At 40.5% G+C, this 16594-nt stretch overlaps 1 protein-coding gene across 5 annotated transcripts in view; it reads right to left on the bottom strand.

The window, feature by feature from the left end:
• The window catches only part of LOC110054077 (sodium- and chloride-dependent taurine transporter-like), a 35322-nt gene extending 21618 nt beyond the window's left edge, over nucleotides 1-13704 (bottom strand). Inside the window, exons 1-4 of one of the 5 annotated variants that reach the window (XM_089273403.1) lie at nucleotides 13459-13704; nucleotides 10555-10660; nucleotides 7223-7414; nucleotides 4120-4251 (exon numbers count right to left, since the gene is read on the bottom strand). In XM_089273403.1, coding sequence (XP_089129529.1) covers nucleotides 4120-4251; nucleotides 7223-7352 — 262 coding nt within the window. In that variant the 5' untranslated portion in view covers nucleotides 7353-7414; nucleotides 10555-10660; nucleotides 13459-13704. Of the gene's footprint in view, nucleotides 1-4119; nucleotides 4252-7222; nucleotides 7510-10554; nucleotides 10661-13458 lie in introns of those variants that run through there. The other 4 variants (XM_089273402.1, XM_089273406.1, XM_089273405.1 and 1 more) reach the window with 4 other exon arrangements.
• Nucleotides 13705-16594: the final 2890 nt, after the last annotated feature.

Raw genomic sequence — 16594 nt, 5'->3', positions numbered from 1 at the left:
TGTATAGCAACATTTTTGTGTCTGTAAATGACATAACGTGGCTTTTGAATTCAGTTAGGTCTTTATGACGACCTTCATTAAGTGGTAAACAAATGTTTTCCTTGTGTAGTCTCTCATTGCTAAGACAACAGTCTCCTCGGGCAGCATAAAATGACACCAAACTCTTACATATCTTATCGTTTCAGCCGTTTGGGATGACATTCTTTCAGACCTTTCATAAGATAGCCAGATTTAGATAGGGTCTGATGCACTGCCAAAAATGATTGGTCGACAAAATGGGCAAAAATAACACAGAAGCTCATAGTCCTTGCGCAAAGTTTAAGTATTTTCAATTGACTTATTGCTATTGTGTCACAATTGTTTAGACCTATAGTAGGCATGGATCGCATTAGAGCAAACTCTGTATGTTTTTTACCAAAAATTGGATCAAAATTGAAGCTCTTCCTAATATGAACCCTACAGGCAAAATTTGGGGAAACAGATCAACGATGACGAAGTGTATGGGCGGGGCAGGCAGATTTTTCAAAATCGCCCAAAGAAAACAAAAGTTCATTAAACATGTCAACTGCGTGTTTATTTAGAGAAATTGATGCACAGATACTGTAGGACCGAAAAACAAAACATTTCATCATTGTTCATAAAAGCATTTTAAAAGTGTTTACACAAGAATTTAGCCTTATTGAGTGGCTTCATGTGTGACCAGAAATTGAGCACGAAAAAAATTGGTCAGTCCCGATATTTTTGGGTCTTTGGACAGACCAAAATAAAAAATTCACTCTATTGCAACCCATGCCGTACCATGAAGATCTAAGAAGATTAAAGACATCAGAGGTCAAGAAAAGGACGAAAAAGACCAGGAAATGGTGTCATGATTCTGCCATGATTCATTGATCTTTTTTAAGACTCTATTTACTATTTACTTTGAACGAATGGTATCCTTCTTGTTCAAAGAACATTACTTATCATGGAAATCTAATTGGTAAATCACGCACATGCTTGTAAAATAAAAAATCACACATCACATTATATTATGTCCTGTCCTGCATCACACTGCTAATTTAGTCTCAATCACGCATCACGCTGCTAATTTCAAGGCAATCATGCATCACGCAAAAACCCTTTGCCACCCTGTTCACAAACTGCAAGCTAGCTGCAGATAAACAAACTGTTTAGGAATATAATTAAAAACTATCAACCCTCATCATGTTCCTTTGACAATGAATAGCTTGCTGAGGTGAATTAAAGTATAGCAATAATATTATACCTGTAGATTCTGGAACTGTGTAAACAGCAAAAGATCACAGATTGCCGGTTACTCTTGGACAAAAGTTTTGAATGCGCACATGACGAACCCATGTCAGTGCATGGCTGCCAAAAGTAATTTTTAGCCAATCACAGGATAGCAAATATTGTTGGCAAACTCACAAATGGACAGGGTTTTGACAACCCTGAGAGCAGCAACCACCAGGCATTGTCAACAAAAAACAGTGAAACAAATGATACTTACCACATACTTACCATGAAGAAAAGGGCAACAGGTGGGCTGGGAGAAAGCTCAAAAAGAACTGTCCCGTAGCAAAAAACATGCGGAATGACTCAACATCCAAAGACGAGCTGTAAAATCAAGGCACCCCTGCACAAATCCCCCAGCCACCCCGTTCACCAACTCTGACGAAATCTGCTGGCCATCAATGGGTGATTTCAGAAAATGTTCACACCCTACGACAGGTAGCCTGATTCTCAGACGTCCGAGGTCGTTCGCGGCCCCTCTCTCCCTCTCCCATCTGATATACTCTGTGCGAGATAGTGTTCATGACATCAAAGCACCTATTGTATAGCAAGGGCCAGTCAAAATGCATGTAAGAAATGAAGCATGGAAAAGTCAACAAATCAATTTCATGTGGGTTCTTCCTTGATCAGATTTTGGCAAAGCGAGATTGCGAGATTGCTGGAAGCGAAGGCCATGAAGAAAGCTCTATTTCCTACAAATCCACCTCAAGATCAAACAAGGTTTCCTTCACCAGTATTAGAGGCGAGGGAGATTACAAGTCTAACAGGGTTACCTCCTGCAGTTTCGATGGTTGGATACAAAGCAGTAAGGCACTCAGGTGGTCCTGTCGTTGTGCGGGCATTTCCAGCATGTGTAAACATTGGGAGGAATTTCTTCTCACCTCCACCAGACGAACTTGGTTCAGTGTCCAAAAGCTTTTGTACAGGTGTGGACAATTTCTATATTGAAGCCCCTTTTTGAGTTTTTTAAGTGTAATAATATTCATGTAATATTCGATCATGGCTTGTTTTGCTTGAAAAGGAATAAAGAAAATGGTACATTTTTGTTTGACATAAGTGAATATGAAATGTTCCTCCCTAAGTATCATTATAATAAACTGTATTTAGTGATGTACTTGGCTGTTAAGTGTGAGTACATAATGAATTTGTGAAAAACAAAACTGTTTACACAGAATATTTCAACAAATACTTTTCATACAAAGGTCCGGTTTTTCCAGGAAACCTTCACCACCGATCATTTCCTAGTAAGGACTCTGGCAACGAAAATACCACGTAGCACTCTCCTCTCTCAATCTTCAGATCTCCTATCGAGCCAGCCAATATGCCAGATTTCCGTAAGAAATTTGTTTGATCTTCCATAAAGCTCACTGGAGGGGATATCACAATTATTATCATTGGACTCGCTTCAAATCCATCATGGCCTCGTGATTTCGGCGTGAATTAAAGTAGCCATCTGGAACACAAGCGACTTTCTGAATCCCATTGGCAAGTTAAGGACATAAATACCACAAACAAACGTTTTGAGCACTTTGAACTGTTCAGAGAACAGTTTTTCCATGCCAAAACTTAGCAAGCATTCAAGTTTGCACAGCCAACTCGAAAGCTTTCATGTTGAATAACATTCCACACATTCCACACTTCTCAAGATGTGGTACATCCGTTCTGATTGGTGAAAATTGACAATACTCTGATGTCATGAACACAACCTCGCACAGAGTATATCAGACGGGAGAGGGAGAGAGGGGTAGCGAAGAGGCCGTGAACGACCTCGGACGTCTGAGAATCAGGCTATACGACAGGCAGCATGAACATTTTAACCCCCCCCCTGCCTTAAGAAATGCTTTACCCCCATGCCCTCCAGATTCCAAAATCATTAACCCCTCCTCCCCTCTGGAATTTTTTCCAGACCCTTTGGAATTCCTGTTTGAATGCCTAAAACTTTGCACAAACAGGAAACTTGCACTTTTCCCCCTCCAAGAAAATTCTGCTCCCAATTTTCGGTCAAGCAAAACACCATAGCTTTCCCATCTAAGTGTTATCTTGAATTTGCTTACCATCAAAAATTATAAAACTTTTTGTTTTCTGTTAATTAGCTTCATATTTTCAGGAGAGTAGATCATATTGATACCAGTGGAAGATAAAAGTAAAGTTCACGATGTGCTGTCACCTGCCATATTGAAAATTTTGTTCATTGAGTAACTGCATGCTGACCACTAGTAATGCAGCTAACAAATCTGTCAGGCATTCCATTTGGTAATGAGAGACTGGTGCAGGTTTTTTGCACGCAACAAGATCATCGATCAAAAATTTTAGATCGGAAAGAAATACAGACTTGTTTTATATTTTATTAATCTATTGACTAATTCATCAACTTTAAGGTGTCTTTGATGTGAAGAGCTTGCTGCACGACCCATCCGCTCACTCATCTGGATGAATGCCAACACCTGCCTGATAGATCTTATCCTGCTTCCGCGGTCAGTTCGTGCTTGATTTACAAACTAGAAAAGTTACCAGATCAGCAATTTCAAGCGAAGATTTCACCGTCTTCCCCCTCTGGGAATTCAAAGCTGAAACCCTCCATGCCTTCAGAATTCTAGTCCAAGAGCCCCCTTCTCCCTCCCTTGGAATTCCAAGATGCCACCTGTGGTAGGGTATGGTTATTTTCTGGAATCACCCAATATTGTTTTCTGTTTAACTTGGCGCAGCAATGTTATTTCACATTTAAATTAACCTAGTAATTAAATTACATTTATATTTATTACATTGAGCTGAATAATAAAAGCTGTGAACAGTGAACAAATGGGAAAAATTAAAATAAAATTACAGTACCTTGAAATAACGGCACAATTTTCCATGCTGTGATGCCTCCCTGACCTTGAAATTGCCCCAGAGAAACCTCCAGGATTAGAATGGGAACTCCCGCGAGCACCAAACAGATCAGATACGGGATCAAAAAACATCCTATGGTTAAGATCATGAGAAACTTAGTATTATAATATTGTCTTTTAATAAGTAATGTTTGAAGGACATTTCTTTAGCATAAATGTGCATTTTTAGGATCGCCCTGGCCACTTAATTTTATCTTATTAGTTACACTTTTTGCACGTGTCAACTCCTACACTAACCCAGCACAAAAGAAGAATATTACGTAACATATGTTACATAATTACACCCCATATTACCTGACGTGCAAGCTTATCTGATTTGTTGATAAGATGAAACATGCATATGATCTGGTTCTATTATTAACTAGCAATCATTGACTGAACTTATTGAGACTGTCAGGAAGATAGTTCTATCATCCCTAGTTGCTTTTTGATTTACGACTTTCATCTTTCTTTCGCAGCGCTATAATAATTCATCGCACAGCAAAAAAAATTACTTGATTTCTTGCTTTCAAATTGGTTTTTACTTTTGCTTTTATTTTCTCAGTGTTGTCTTCTCAAATGTTGGCCGTTATAGTACAAGAATGGAAATTCTACTATATTCGGTTTTGTTTTGTCCTCCAAAGTCAATAATTAACTGATTTCGCCTGTTCAATTTTGTCAGCTTCTGTTTGGCCATTTTGTTGCGTGGCAAAAAAGAAATATAATTTCTTGTTTTCTTGTCAGTTTTACATATCAGGTTGAGTTCTTTTTGTTGACATTTTTAAATATTTTGGCCCTTCATTCATTCAACTTGAAATAAACAATGTCTTGAAACCTGATGTTGTGTGTGAGGTTACTGCGCATATGGTTTATTTTTAGTGCTCACGCTCCCTCTGAAATGTTAAAAAATCGCCTGGGAATTTAGGGGTGGTTCACGTGCAATTCATTTGGGAGCCAGCGGGTTAAAGAAGCTTTGGTTATTGCTAAGGGAAGGTATGTTTTTAATTGGGGGGGTGGGTCGCAGTATTTTAGAAATTTTTTGCGAAAAAAGTCATGGCCCTCCCACCTCCCAGAATGGATTAATGCATGACCCTTCACAAATACCTACACAAAAACATCTGACCCTCCCCCCACCTCCTCCAAGACAAAAATAACCAGAAGTGAAAATAACTAACTGGAAGTGTTACTCACATAACCGTGTCCTCACACAAAGCAGTTAGTTGCATGGCATGTGATTGCATGGTGAAAACTTGAAAATGGGCAGGGATGTGTGAGGAATAGAAAGAGGGAAATGCGCTTGTGGTGAAGGCGAGGATTTCATGAGGTCAGATGGAGCAACTTGTGGCTATTGTGGCTGTTTGCCCACTCACCATTCTTGCCTAGATAAAAATGCACAAGGAGAAGAAGAAACAGGAGACTGAAAGGGAGCAAATGGAACGGCTGAAACGGGAATACAATGACATTGACTGGGTTGGACTGTACAACTCCAATAAGCTGTCGTCCTTGAGGGTGGACAAGCTATCCTTGTATTTTTCCCATCACAAGATCACCTTCAAAGGGAAGAAAGCTGAAAAGGTTGCAATGATCAAAGATCACATTGGCAGCTTGCTGTACAATTCAATGTCGTGTCAACAACCTCGGCAGCCCCCACTAAGAAATGTACAGCAACAAGTGACCTCATCACTTTCTGAGGTTGAAACTGACTCGCAAAGTGATGTAGTAGATCGAGTTGCCAGGTCAAGCCCAAGAAATTTAAGTAACGCATCGTCACCAGAGACTGATTTTATACCAGAACCCCTCGCAGAAACATTACCACCGTCAAAATATGGAGGAAAGTGGGCACTGGTCGAGAGAGACAATTACGTTAGTTGGGACAAGACAGTTTTTTGATATAATATTTCGACACCTGTAAACAATGTAGATTAATCTCGACTGGAAGCTTTGCTTGTACCTACAGTTTTTAGATTTCTATACACTTCATGTGTTTCTTAAAAAATAAGAGTCAACTAAGCGACATGGAATAATTTTTTCCTTGCCAAAAAAATTTGTGACCCTCCCCCGGTTGCAAATAAACAGGTTTGACCCTCTCCAAATTGTAAAAAGTTTACTAATGACCCTCCCCTCCAAAGCCCTGGCCCACCCCCCCCCCCCCCAATTAAAAATGTACCTTGCCTTACTGCAAGTTTTCCTCTATGAAAAGTATATTCCCATATTTTGTTAAGGTATAAATCATCATTCATTGCGAAATTCATGAGTTTGCTCACAGAGCACTTCGTTTAATAGCGCTGACAGATACTTTCCACAACACGGTTTTGGAAGCCATCTCGACGGGTAGTAAACACGCTTCCGAATACAGTGTTTGTATGGGAATTCGATGGCACATTTTCTTTAAAAAAAATCGAGTTCTGAAGAATTTTTCAATAGCAAGTTAGAATAGGAGACAGATGATGTAACCAAATCTGAGGGATGTAGCTGCGCTGGAAAGTGTCCAGTCGCGTTTTTTGTTGTTGTTTTTTTTTCCATATAACCTTAAACTTATTTGTGATTTTTTTTTCCGCGAAGTGGAGCGACCTTGAAGACCGTGTACAAATTTGCGGGAAAAAAAGCATACACAAATGTGTGGTACATTTAAACGCGACTAGACGCTTTCTAGCACAGCTGCATATTTGGTTAGTCCAATCCTTAGTCAAGTATCTTTACTTTGCTTTTCATAAATTGTTCAGATTTCAATTTTGAAGAATTACTTATTTGCCATCAGATTTCCATACAAACTAACTGTCATTTCGGACGCGTGTTGCCAAAAAACCGTGATAAGGTGTACATAAAACAATTTACCGGTAATTAAGTTATTACGGGAGTCATGCGAGGTAAAAAAATCCCTACTGGCTCTTTTAGAAAATAAGGAAGGCTAACTGGAGCGCTGTTTAGGCTAACTGGACTGTTTATAATAACAACTACATCGAAATGGCGGTGTGAAAGACTTGAAGATGCACACATCTAGATTTCTGCACACCAACTGAATATCGAATGTCAAGTATTATCACTGTAGCATCACGAAAGCTTACCTCCTCCATTCTTGAAGCACAAATACGGGAAACGCCATATGTTTCCGAGACCAACAGAAAATCCAATCAGCGCAAGGATGAAATCGAGCTTTCCAACCCAAGTTTCTCGCACGGTTTCGGAGGAAGCCATCAGCTAACAAGCTCTAAAGCTTAGATGGTTGATCGGAGACGCTTCACCTTTGCGAACCTGAACTTGAAAAGAGGAGTAGAATTACGCACGCCACCGGCATGGCACTTCACTATTTTGCGTGACCATGTGCATATTAACGACAATAACCAAATGTTCAGTTAGTTAATTATTTCTGTTTCTCTCTTTTGAACCAATAGCCTACGCCCACTTTGGTCGCTGGGGGAAACGGCGGGAAAATGGGCGAAGAGGGGGTCCTAAACTATTCCAAAATTACAATGATAAAATACGCATTCATATTTGTTTTTCTTTGTTCAAAATAGTTTTACGGTAGGCAGGCGTTTGGTTAGTTGGGGAGCAGTTCGTGAAACGGCGAGAGAGAAATATTGGTGAGGAGTGTGGCAGCTCTTTCCGCCGGCCAACTGAAAGATTTAGACTGGACGATGGAATGGATCGTGGACGAACTGGAACCTGGACTGGACTTGGGACTGGACAAAGTAGATTGCCAGGGATTTTGTCACTACCTTCTTCTGCCACAAGAACCGGGCATTGCCGAATTTAGCCGTCGATATCTGATCACTAGAAATTCAAAAATTTGATTCAAAGTGTCAACGTGTACGAATAAGGAGGAATTTTTTTCTAATTTTTCAGTTGTAAACAAACGATCAAGAAATTTCGTAATCTTAATTAAACAGATATAGCATGTTCAGGGACGACGAAATACGCCTCAGTTGAGTCCAGTACGTGCAGGAGTGGAGAAGAAATAATTAACAAATAAAGAAGCCCCGACTGTGCTCTGTTCTGTTGTAAAGCACGCAGGAAGCGGTAGAGCACGAAAGAAGTGTAGGGGAAAACACGAGACGTAGTCGAGTGTTTTTCCCTACTTCTTGAGTGCTCTACCGCTTCCTAAGTGCTTTACAACAGAACAGAGCACAGTCGAGGCTTCTTTATTTGTTTTATGATAAAGAATCAGATAATTTCCCCGCGCATTCGGCTGAATTTTCAAACCAAGCTTGATTTTCCAAACGAGCAAAAGTGGCGTCAGCCGTGCACTGTTCTCTGATAAAGCACGCTAAAATAAGCCAATCACAATCCTTGTTAGAATTGTTCAAATAATTTGATTGGCTAACGAAGCGACAGCTGTCAATCACAAACTGGACTTCAGCTAAGCTTTCAGTTTCGAGAAGTTTGAGCGGCTTTCGAGAGAAGAACGATGCCTTCAAAGTTCGCTTTTAAGTTAATTTTTAAATACGGATCTCAAGGCAGGTAAAGGTTTATAGTCCAGAGGAATCCGGCCGTATTGTGGCCCATGAAAACGAGCACTTTTCCTGTGGAAATTACGAAACGCGGAGCTCAAAGCTTGTGGATGAAAGTGCGAAATGCCGGGTTGAATTTGAAAGGAGCTACAGTTATTTACGGCTTGTAGCCGCATGCAGCAAGATTGCCCGAACTAGCGTAAAAGTTAGAAAGACTTAACGGTTCCCACTGGTTCTACTTCGAGCACAGAAGAGAATATCAGAACAAGTTTTGCACTGACCACTCGTCGGTTTGCTTCGCTGAGATGACCGGAGAACGAGCGTTACTACACTGCATGTAAGTGTTGTTTGAGCAAATGAGCATTTTTAATTATTGTAAATTTACAAAAATAAAGCTTCTCATCATAAACAGAGACAGTTCAATTGTTTTCTGTCGTTGTTTTACTTCTTAGTATAATTTCTGCCTTCGTAACAAAATTAATGTCTTTATCGAAGCACTGTTTAGGTTGAGAATTTGTGTATTTCGCTACAGCTGTACATGTTTTGTCGGCGGGAATCTAGCAAAACTTGTTATTTTAGTACAGTTTTAACACTACTGTTGCTAACAATGGTCTCTGTGAGCCATATTTACTGCAGAAAAATAGCTCGCTTCCAGTGCGTTTGTCTGAGTCACAGGGGATGTTTAATTTGGGTCAAATTTGTCAAAATTCCGAAGCAAAAATTTGGAAGCCAACTTACCGTCATCAACCCGTGCTCTGTTCTCTGATAAAGCACGCTGTTTCAGCCAATCAGAGCGCGCGTTATATGGAAACTTTATTATAATAAACAATAAACCGAGGATAATTCCCCAGCCAATCTAGAATTCCAAAGAAGTAAGCACAGCTCAGTAACCGCTACAAAGGCCAACTAGAGATAGACAGAAATTACTGAAAGGAATTAGCTGTATGGAGAATAGCATATTAGAGAAGAGATACCGACGAGAAGATGACAAAATAAACGGTATTTCTCGAACTTAAACCAAACTGGCGCCAGTAGGGAAGAATAAGCTGATAACAGAAAGTTCATAGATGTCAGTGATACCAAAGGACGCCTTTGTCAATCATATACCGTATACCTATCTATCACAGCTATTCCGCCCAACAGACGGACTTACCCAGAGAGAAGGACTTTATAGAACCGCGTCCAGGACCTCCACAATGCTTAGGAGTGAATTTGTGATATATCTGTTAAAATGTCACTCAATTTAGACCAGTCATGAAATTTGACCCTTCATCGTTAATAAAGCCACCCCGTTATTACGGCCAAATTTTCAAGGCCCATTGTTGACCGTGTTAACGGGGTTCCAGTGTATATAATCATCGCAGACCGTGCATACCTATCTGTATGATCCCCCGGGAGTACTCCTCAAAGTTTTTGGTGGAACCAGGAACCTGTACCCAATTTGAGACCCAAATCTGTGATTTTCCATAGCTCATTTCAGACCTGACTGAAAAATCAATACCCCATTTGAGACCTCTAAAATGAGTGCACGGTTCTAAATGTGAACGAAGCTATCCAATGTTGATACGAAAAAAAAAAGCTCCTTGCAAACAAAATACGCAATGCCAAACCAGAGTGAAAAACATACCCTATTTCAGACCAAAATGGTCAAAATCTACACCCTTTTTCAGACCAAAACCACTCAAAAACCATACACATATAAAAGGGGCGCACATACCTATATAGCCCATTTAAGAGAGTATCCTTCCCGGGGTATTAGCCTCTTTCAGCCGTTCAGTTAGTTGGGGCGAAAAACGACGCGCGAAAAAAGAAATAAAGGGCGGGGAGAGGAAGCGAAAGAACGCCTGTGGGCAAACTTAAATGTGAAGATCAGCTACAGTTGCACTAACAACATGGCAAACATCATCAAGAGCCACAACTCAAAGATTCTCGCTAAGGACGGTACTCACGTCGAGTCCAATAAGTCGTGCAACTGCAGAAATAAAGACCTTTGCCCTCTTGATGGTGGATGCCTTTTCAACAATGTCGTCTACAAAGCGACTGTCGCTACAACACCTGGCGAAACGAAGGTTTACATTGGCATGACTGAGCATAATTTCAAATCTAGGTACAATAACCATAAGCTTTCTTTCAAACATCGCAAGCATTCACACGACACTGTACTATCAAAGTACATCTGGGACCTGAAAGACAATAACACCGACTTTTCGATCAAGTGGTCCATTGTCACGCGAGCAAGCTCTTACAGGGGAAACCCGTCACGCTGCAATTTGTGTCTGACGGAAAAGCTCTGCATACTATCAGCTGACAGATGTACTCTCTTGAACAAAAGATCTGAACTTGTTACCAAGTGCAGACACGAAAACAAGTTCTACGCGGCCAATCAGAAACAGGATCGCTCCAACCGTCGTCCATGAGCTTAGTTTAAATTGTATTCCACCCACCTATAACGGCACAGTCTGATGATCGCTTCGTGCGTGAAACTCGAGTAACTGTCCGTACGGTCTCTATCTTTAATTATAGTATTCCGCTCTACATGTATTTGCATCGAGCACTTCTACGATTGTGTGAAACCTTTCACATTTTTGTTTATTTTTAGCATATATAAATCAAACAATATCAATAAAACAGAAACTAAACAGAAACCAAGCACGCGCGGTACAAATCGAGTCTGGCCACCTTTTACAAGCAAAACAATGGGGTTCTGTATACACCGTTCGTCAGTCGTTGATTCACTCCCGATTAACTGGCTGCTGCCGTGAGGTTATTTTGGCAGTCATTAGGACTAGTTTTAGTGGCCGTCTCCGTTGTGGACAGCTGACCGTTGTAGAAAGGTTAAAATAAGAGTGGATGTATCGACTGTCCGCCGGGACCAAAAAAAGTGGCTGTTGAAGAGGGGTGATCGTTTGAGGAGGTTCGACTGTAGTCGATGAAATAGACATTGCACGTATCACGAGAAAAAAAGAGAATTTTAAGAAATTTCTTTTTTTTTTTCAGTGATACGCTCAATGTCTATTTTATTTTTTGTGAATTATGAAAACACCTTTTTGTTTTCCATGAAACACGATCTAGACCCTTCCCTCTTTACCACCCTCGTCTAGTTTCCGCGTGCTCAGCTTGCGCTTCTTTCAGATGAGTCACGCGAATCGTTATTTGACAATTCTCACACTGAAGAAGGGCTATGCCGGAAAGGTTTGTGATTAATGACACATTTTTACATTTACCAGCTTTATATTATTTATTTTCTTTTGAATTTTGATATCTCTTTTCTCCGGCCTGGGTCCAACTATAGGGCAGGGAAGGGAGAGAGTACAGGCACTGGAATGAAGAAGGCAGTGCCGTAATCCCTGACGATTGATTTGCGTGACAAGCGAACAAAATCGTGTATCGCGTGATGTAAAAACATACAAAAACACAATTCAAGATTATTAAAGTAGGCTTTTTATAAAATTAATGCCTGGTCCAGTCACGTTTTCCTCGATTTCCAGTTAGCCCAAAAATAGATCGTGACAAACACAATATAAAGTGATGTGAAGTATATATGAAATAATTCATATTTGAACTGCGGTAGTAGATGAAAGTGAAGAATGATCATCGCAGTAAATTTTCCAATTTATGCAATTGGAGAGATATATATACCTCACATCATTTCACTCCGCACGGGAAGATATGAACTCAATTAATTGACGTCGCTCCCAATGTGTTGGGGAGTAGGGATGGCGCAGTGGTGAGAGCACTCGCCTCCCACCAATGTGTCCTGGGTTCAATTCACGGACCCGGCGTCATATGTGGGTTGAGTTTGTTGTTGGTTCTCTTCTCTGCTCCGAGAGGTTTTTCTCCGGGTACTCCGGTTTTCCCCTCTCCTCAAAAACCAACATTTCTCTAATTCCAATTCGATCCTTGAATGCACGGACATTTCTGAACGAGGTCTGTGAACTCCTTGGTGCTCCGTGGGTAAACAAATTACATTTACATTTACATTTACATTTTTTACATTTTTTACATTTTTTTAAGGGGGGCTTCATAGCTCAGTTGGTAGAACATCGCACCGGTATCGCGGAGGTCACGGGTTCAAATCCCGTTGAAGCCCTGATATTTTTCAGGCTTCTTCTTTCCAATTGCATAAATTGGAAAAGTAACTGCGATGATCATTCTTCACTTTCACAATATTAAGTGTCAAAAATCGAAAGTTTTGATGAATGAATTATTTGAAGGGAGATTGAAACAACGCAGTGTGGAAAAATGCAAAGCCATCCTTTTATGTTATGTTATAATGTAAACACAGCTGCAAAATTAAGTGCATTACAACAAAAAGTGGCATAGGAGCCGCATAGTAGACCATTTCAACCGTTGGCAGCTTCGATTCCGGGTCGTGATTTCAGCGTGATGTCACAGCAGGCCGCAAACACGAAAACGCGCGAGCTCTGGGACGAGATTGACTTAAAACGAAAGCAACACTTTTGTAACATGTTGTTAAAGGAGATATAGAGTACAGGACACGTGAGTGCATTCTCTAATATCAGAAGCAGATCACCTTGAACTAGGTGATATGCTTCTGCTAATATTCAAAACTTCTGCTCACTTCATCGCGCTTCATAGAACTTCTAACGAAATCACGCTCAAATTGCGCTGAAATTGAAGCTGATCAGTAAGACTGTAGCATCGCATTAGAAACCGCGACAAATCGCTTTATCGTACACATAAATTTGTGAGATGATAACAGGTGTCCATGACCGAAAAATGTCTCTACAAATTGATCTGTGAAATATCTACTTAAGTCGACTCCTGGCTATAATGGCTGTAAACTGAACCACTGTCAGACCAGCAGCAAAAACTACTGAGTTTAGCCTTACCTGCAGTTTAGCCTGCCAGCAGATGTCTCAAGTACGGGTACTCCTTTTCCTCAGTTGTCAGCCGGAAACAATTACAAGCCGATAATTAACGTCGAGAAAAGCTTATCAGTTCAAAAATAACCAATGCCGGATATTCTGAAAGTGGTACTGACCTCAAAAAATCTTTTAAAAGGACATTAAATAACCGGAGTTTGTTGTGAAAGTTGTTAAGCTCTCTGTGGTTAGTCATTTAATACTAGACCTTCCAATAACACGCGACCTCTGTTCTCGTGTTTCGCCCTCGTCTTAGAGGACCCCTCAGGGGTTTACTCCAATGGGTTGTGATTGGCAGATTTCGATCAATTTTGTTTGTTTTTTCTGTTGTCGCCGCAGTTGTGATTGACGGCAGCCAAAAAACACAATCGTTACTTCAGAGTTCGCGCGTATTACGTATTGTAAGTATCTCACATGGCTATCATACAGTTGACCTGCTAATGCCGATTAACTATTGCCATGTTTTCTGAAAGCTTCAAATAACGACGTTTTGTTGATATTAAGGAAAAACTGCTTTTCAACGTCGATTTCTAAAGGCACAGTGGAAAACTTACCCACCATAATAGAGGCCCTGTTAGGGGTAAATTCCGACAAGCGACATGGCCCTGAAACGGCGACATGAGAGCCACGAACTGGCGACAAACGACAGACTACTTCAGCGAAATAGGGAAAGCGACACCAATGTCAAAATAGACTGACAGCGAATTTCGGATTTGTGAATGCAGTGAATGTGTTAAACAATAACGTCAATAACATTTCAATAAAACCAATACAACAAGTCATAAATACGTCTCATTTTACCGACTGAAATATATTAGCGTCATTAATGACATTAATTAACAAAAACTAAAAATTAATTAACCAACTAGGGCTCGTCACGGCAGGAGGATTGCATGACGAGTCCAAAGAGCATCTGGGTAGGAAGCTAGACCCACGTGCGCGCGTGCTCCATCTTTCTGTCATCTGTTGGAGATATTTTACTGTCGCGTTCGTGTTACTGTCGTTACTTGCAAGCGATTTCGGATCATTTCTTTTATCTTCAAATACGTCACTATCAAGTATCACTGACTGGTCACTGACGGTCACTGACGGCATCAACATGGGCAAACACAAAAAGGTCAAAAAGCACAAGAAGGAAAAAAAAAAAGCGCGAAAAGTCAGAAAGAAGAAAGAGACCAGGTGAGTGTAAATCTTCAGATTAAAAGAACGATAACGTCAATGAAAATTAGAGGGACGTTACTAGCCTTCGGGCTTTCTGCTCTTATATGTCTTATAGTCATTCCCAGTTATCTAAAACACGTGGCTATGAGTCAGCGCTAACCCATAAATTATAGAATAAATGGTTTCACAACACGGAAAACTCTGGATCTGTCATGAATGGTCATGAACAGGGATCAGAAGTCATCAACTTATACTTTTGATCCAGGTAGAGCAAGTAACCCGTGCGGTAACTGTTAAGGGAGAGTCTTCCGTTCATTAACATTTCGTCAGATTTTCAGAATTTTCCTTGGAACTTTTTTACCAAGGGAAAATTTGGTAAAAAGATTAAATAAACCGTTTCACGGTTTCTGACGTCATCTTAGATGTTTTTGGGGGTAGACACGGGAAAAAATTGAGAATCTAATCTCTAATGTTCAACAACCCCAGGAAAATTCGAGTTCTAAAGTATTTTAAGCTTATGAATTTTAAAAAAACGAAAGTTACTAGTTTTGATGGGACAGTTACGTTGCGATCAAAAAAAAAATTCGATTTGTCACAAAGCTTTGGAAATTGCGTAAGTATTGAGAAACAAAAGAGACACATGGCATTGAAGGAAGACTGTGGTTAGGTCTGGTTACAGATCTCCGACGCCTCTGATCGCCTCTGGGGTATCTGGTATTTGCGGTCACGCAATACTCCTTTGTGTAGTGCCTGAAAATAAATATCAGTCATAAATTGTCTTTCATTACTCTAGCAAACAATTACGACAGGAAAGATAGAAAAAGAAAATGGAGCTGTGTAGACCACTCAGATGAGGAGCAATCAGGTGTCTGCGAAGTGAAGAAACGGAAGCAAGAGTCGAGGCCGAAATCAGTTCAGATGACTATGGCTCAGTTTGCCAACAAGAATTCTGTCAACGAAAGTACGTCCGCCACAGTGTCCACAGTAGATAGCTCGAAACTAACAGTAGACACTACAATAGAGGGCTATAAATACGGCCACTCAAAGAAATCTGGCTGCAGTAATACCATTTTCGTGATGTCAGACTTTCACCGAGATTTGTGTACTCTGAAAAAAGATCTCAAAAAAGAATATGGATTGGCAACTGATGCCAGAAGGAACCAAATCGGCGATTTCAATATTGAAATTGGTGTCGCCTGTTCTGAGAAAACGCACATGGCCAACACGCAGACGGAGTGGGAAAATTTGAGGACCCGTTTTTACAGTGGTGCAGGACAATATTGTCTCATTGGTGAGTAACAATGCTGTGTAAATTATTAATAAGGTGGTCACCGGTCAAAAAAAGATATTTAAGTAGACAATGTCTCATTGTCGTTAACATACCCCAGGGTAATACGAGTTCTCCTCACCAATAAGTTTTTCATCGGTAACCTGGTAGAGAAGACCAACTCAATTACTGCCTTTGCCATTTTCACCAAATATCTACTTTAGATTCCTTAAAATAATCTTGGCGAAAGGGTAAAGGTTAAGCAATTTTCTGAAAGAGGTCAACCCAGAGTTCGACAGCTTTCTCAAACAGTCGCCACCTTGACATTTGTTGAGGAAAACTTTTTCAGCCAAATGCCTTCTAGAAACGACATGCCGACTGCCTTCGAGTTTGCATATCTATTTGCGCCCACCATTCGTGAGTCATTGAAGCAACTCACTGACAGTGGCTTCGTCTACTACACTTCCCCACATTCTTATTATGAAGTACCAGATGAGATGAAACTCCCATTTCGAGACCTGCCATCCTTGACTGTTCCATCATCAGTAGAAATGGCAAAAGATGATCAGAAGTTAATGAGAGACTGGAGGGACAGCTTTGGTAAACCAGTTCGTCAACTAACCGTTCGGAACCAGAGTACCAAAGACAATGTCGGCACTCTTCCATTGTTTGCAT

This window comes from Orbicella faveolata, unplaced genomic scaffold (assembly GCF_042242905.1).
Source record: "Orbicella faveolata isolate gen_17 unplaced genomic scaffold, um_ofav_v1 contig_35, whole genome shotgun sequence".
Taxonomy (NCBI): Eukaryota; Metazoa; Cnidaria; class Anthozoa; order Scleractinia; family Merulinidae; genus Orbicella; species Orbicella faveolata.
The sequence above is the reverse complement of the archived record's forward strand: the minus strand, read 5'-3'. Positions and strand labels throughout refer to the sequence as shown.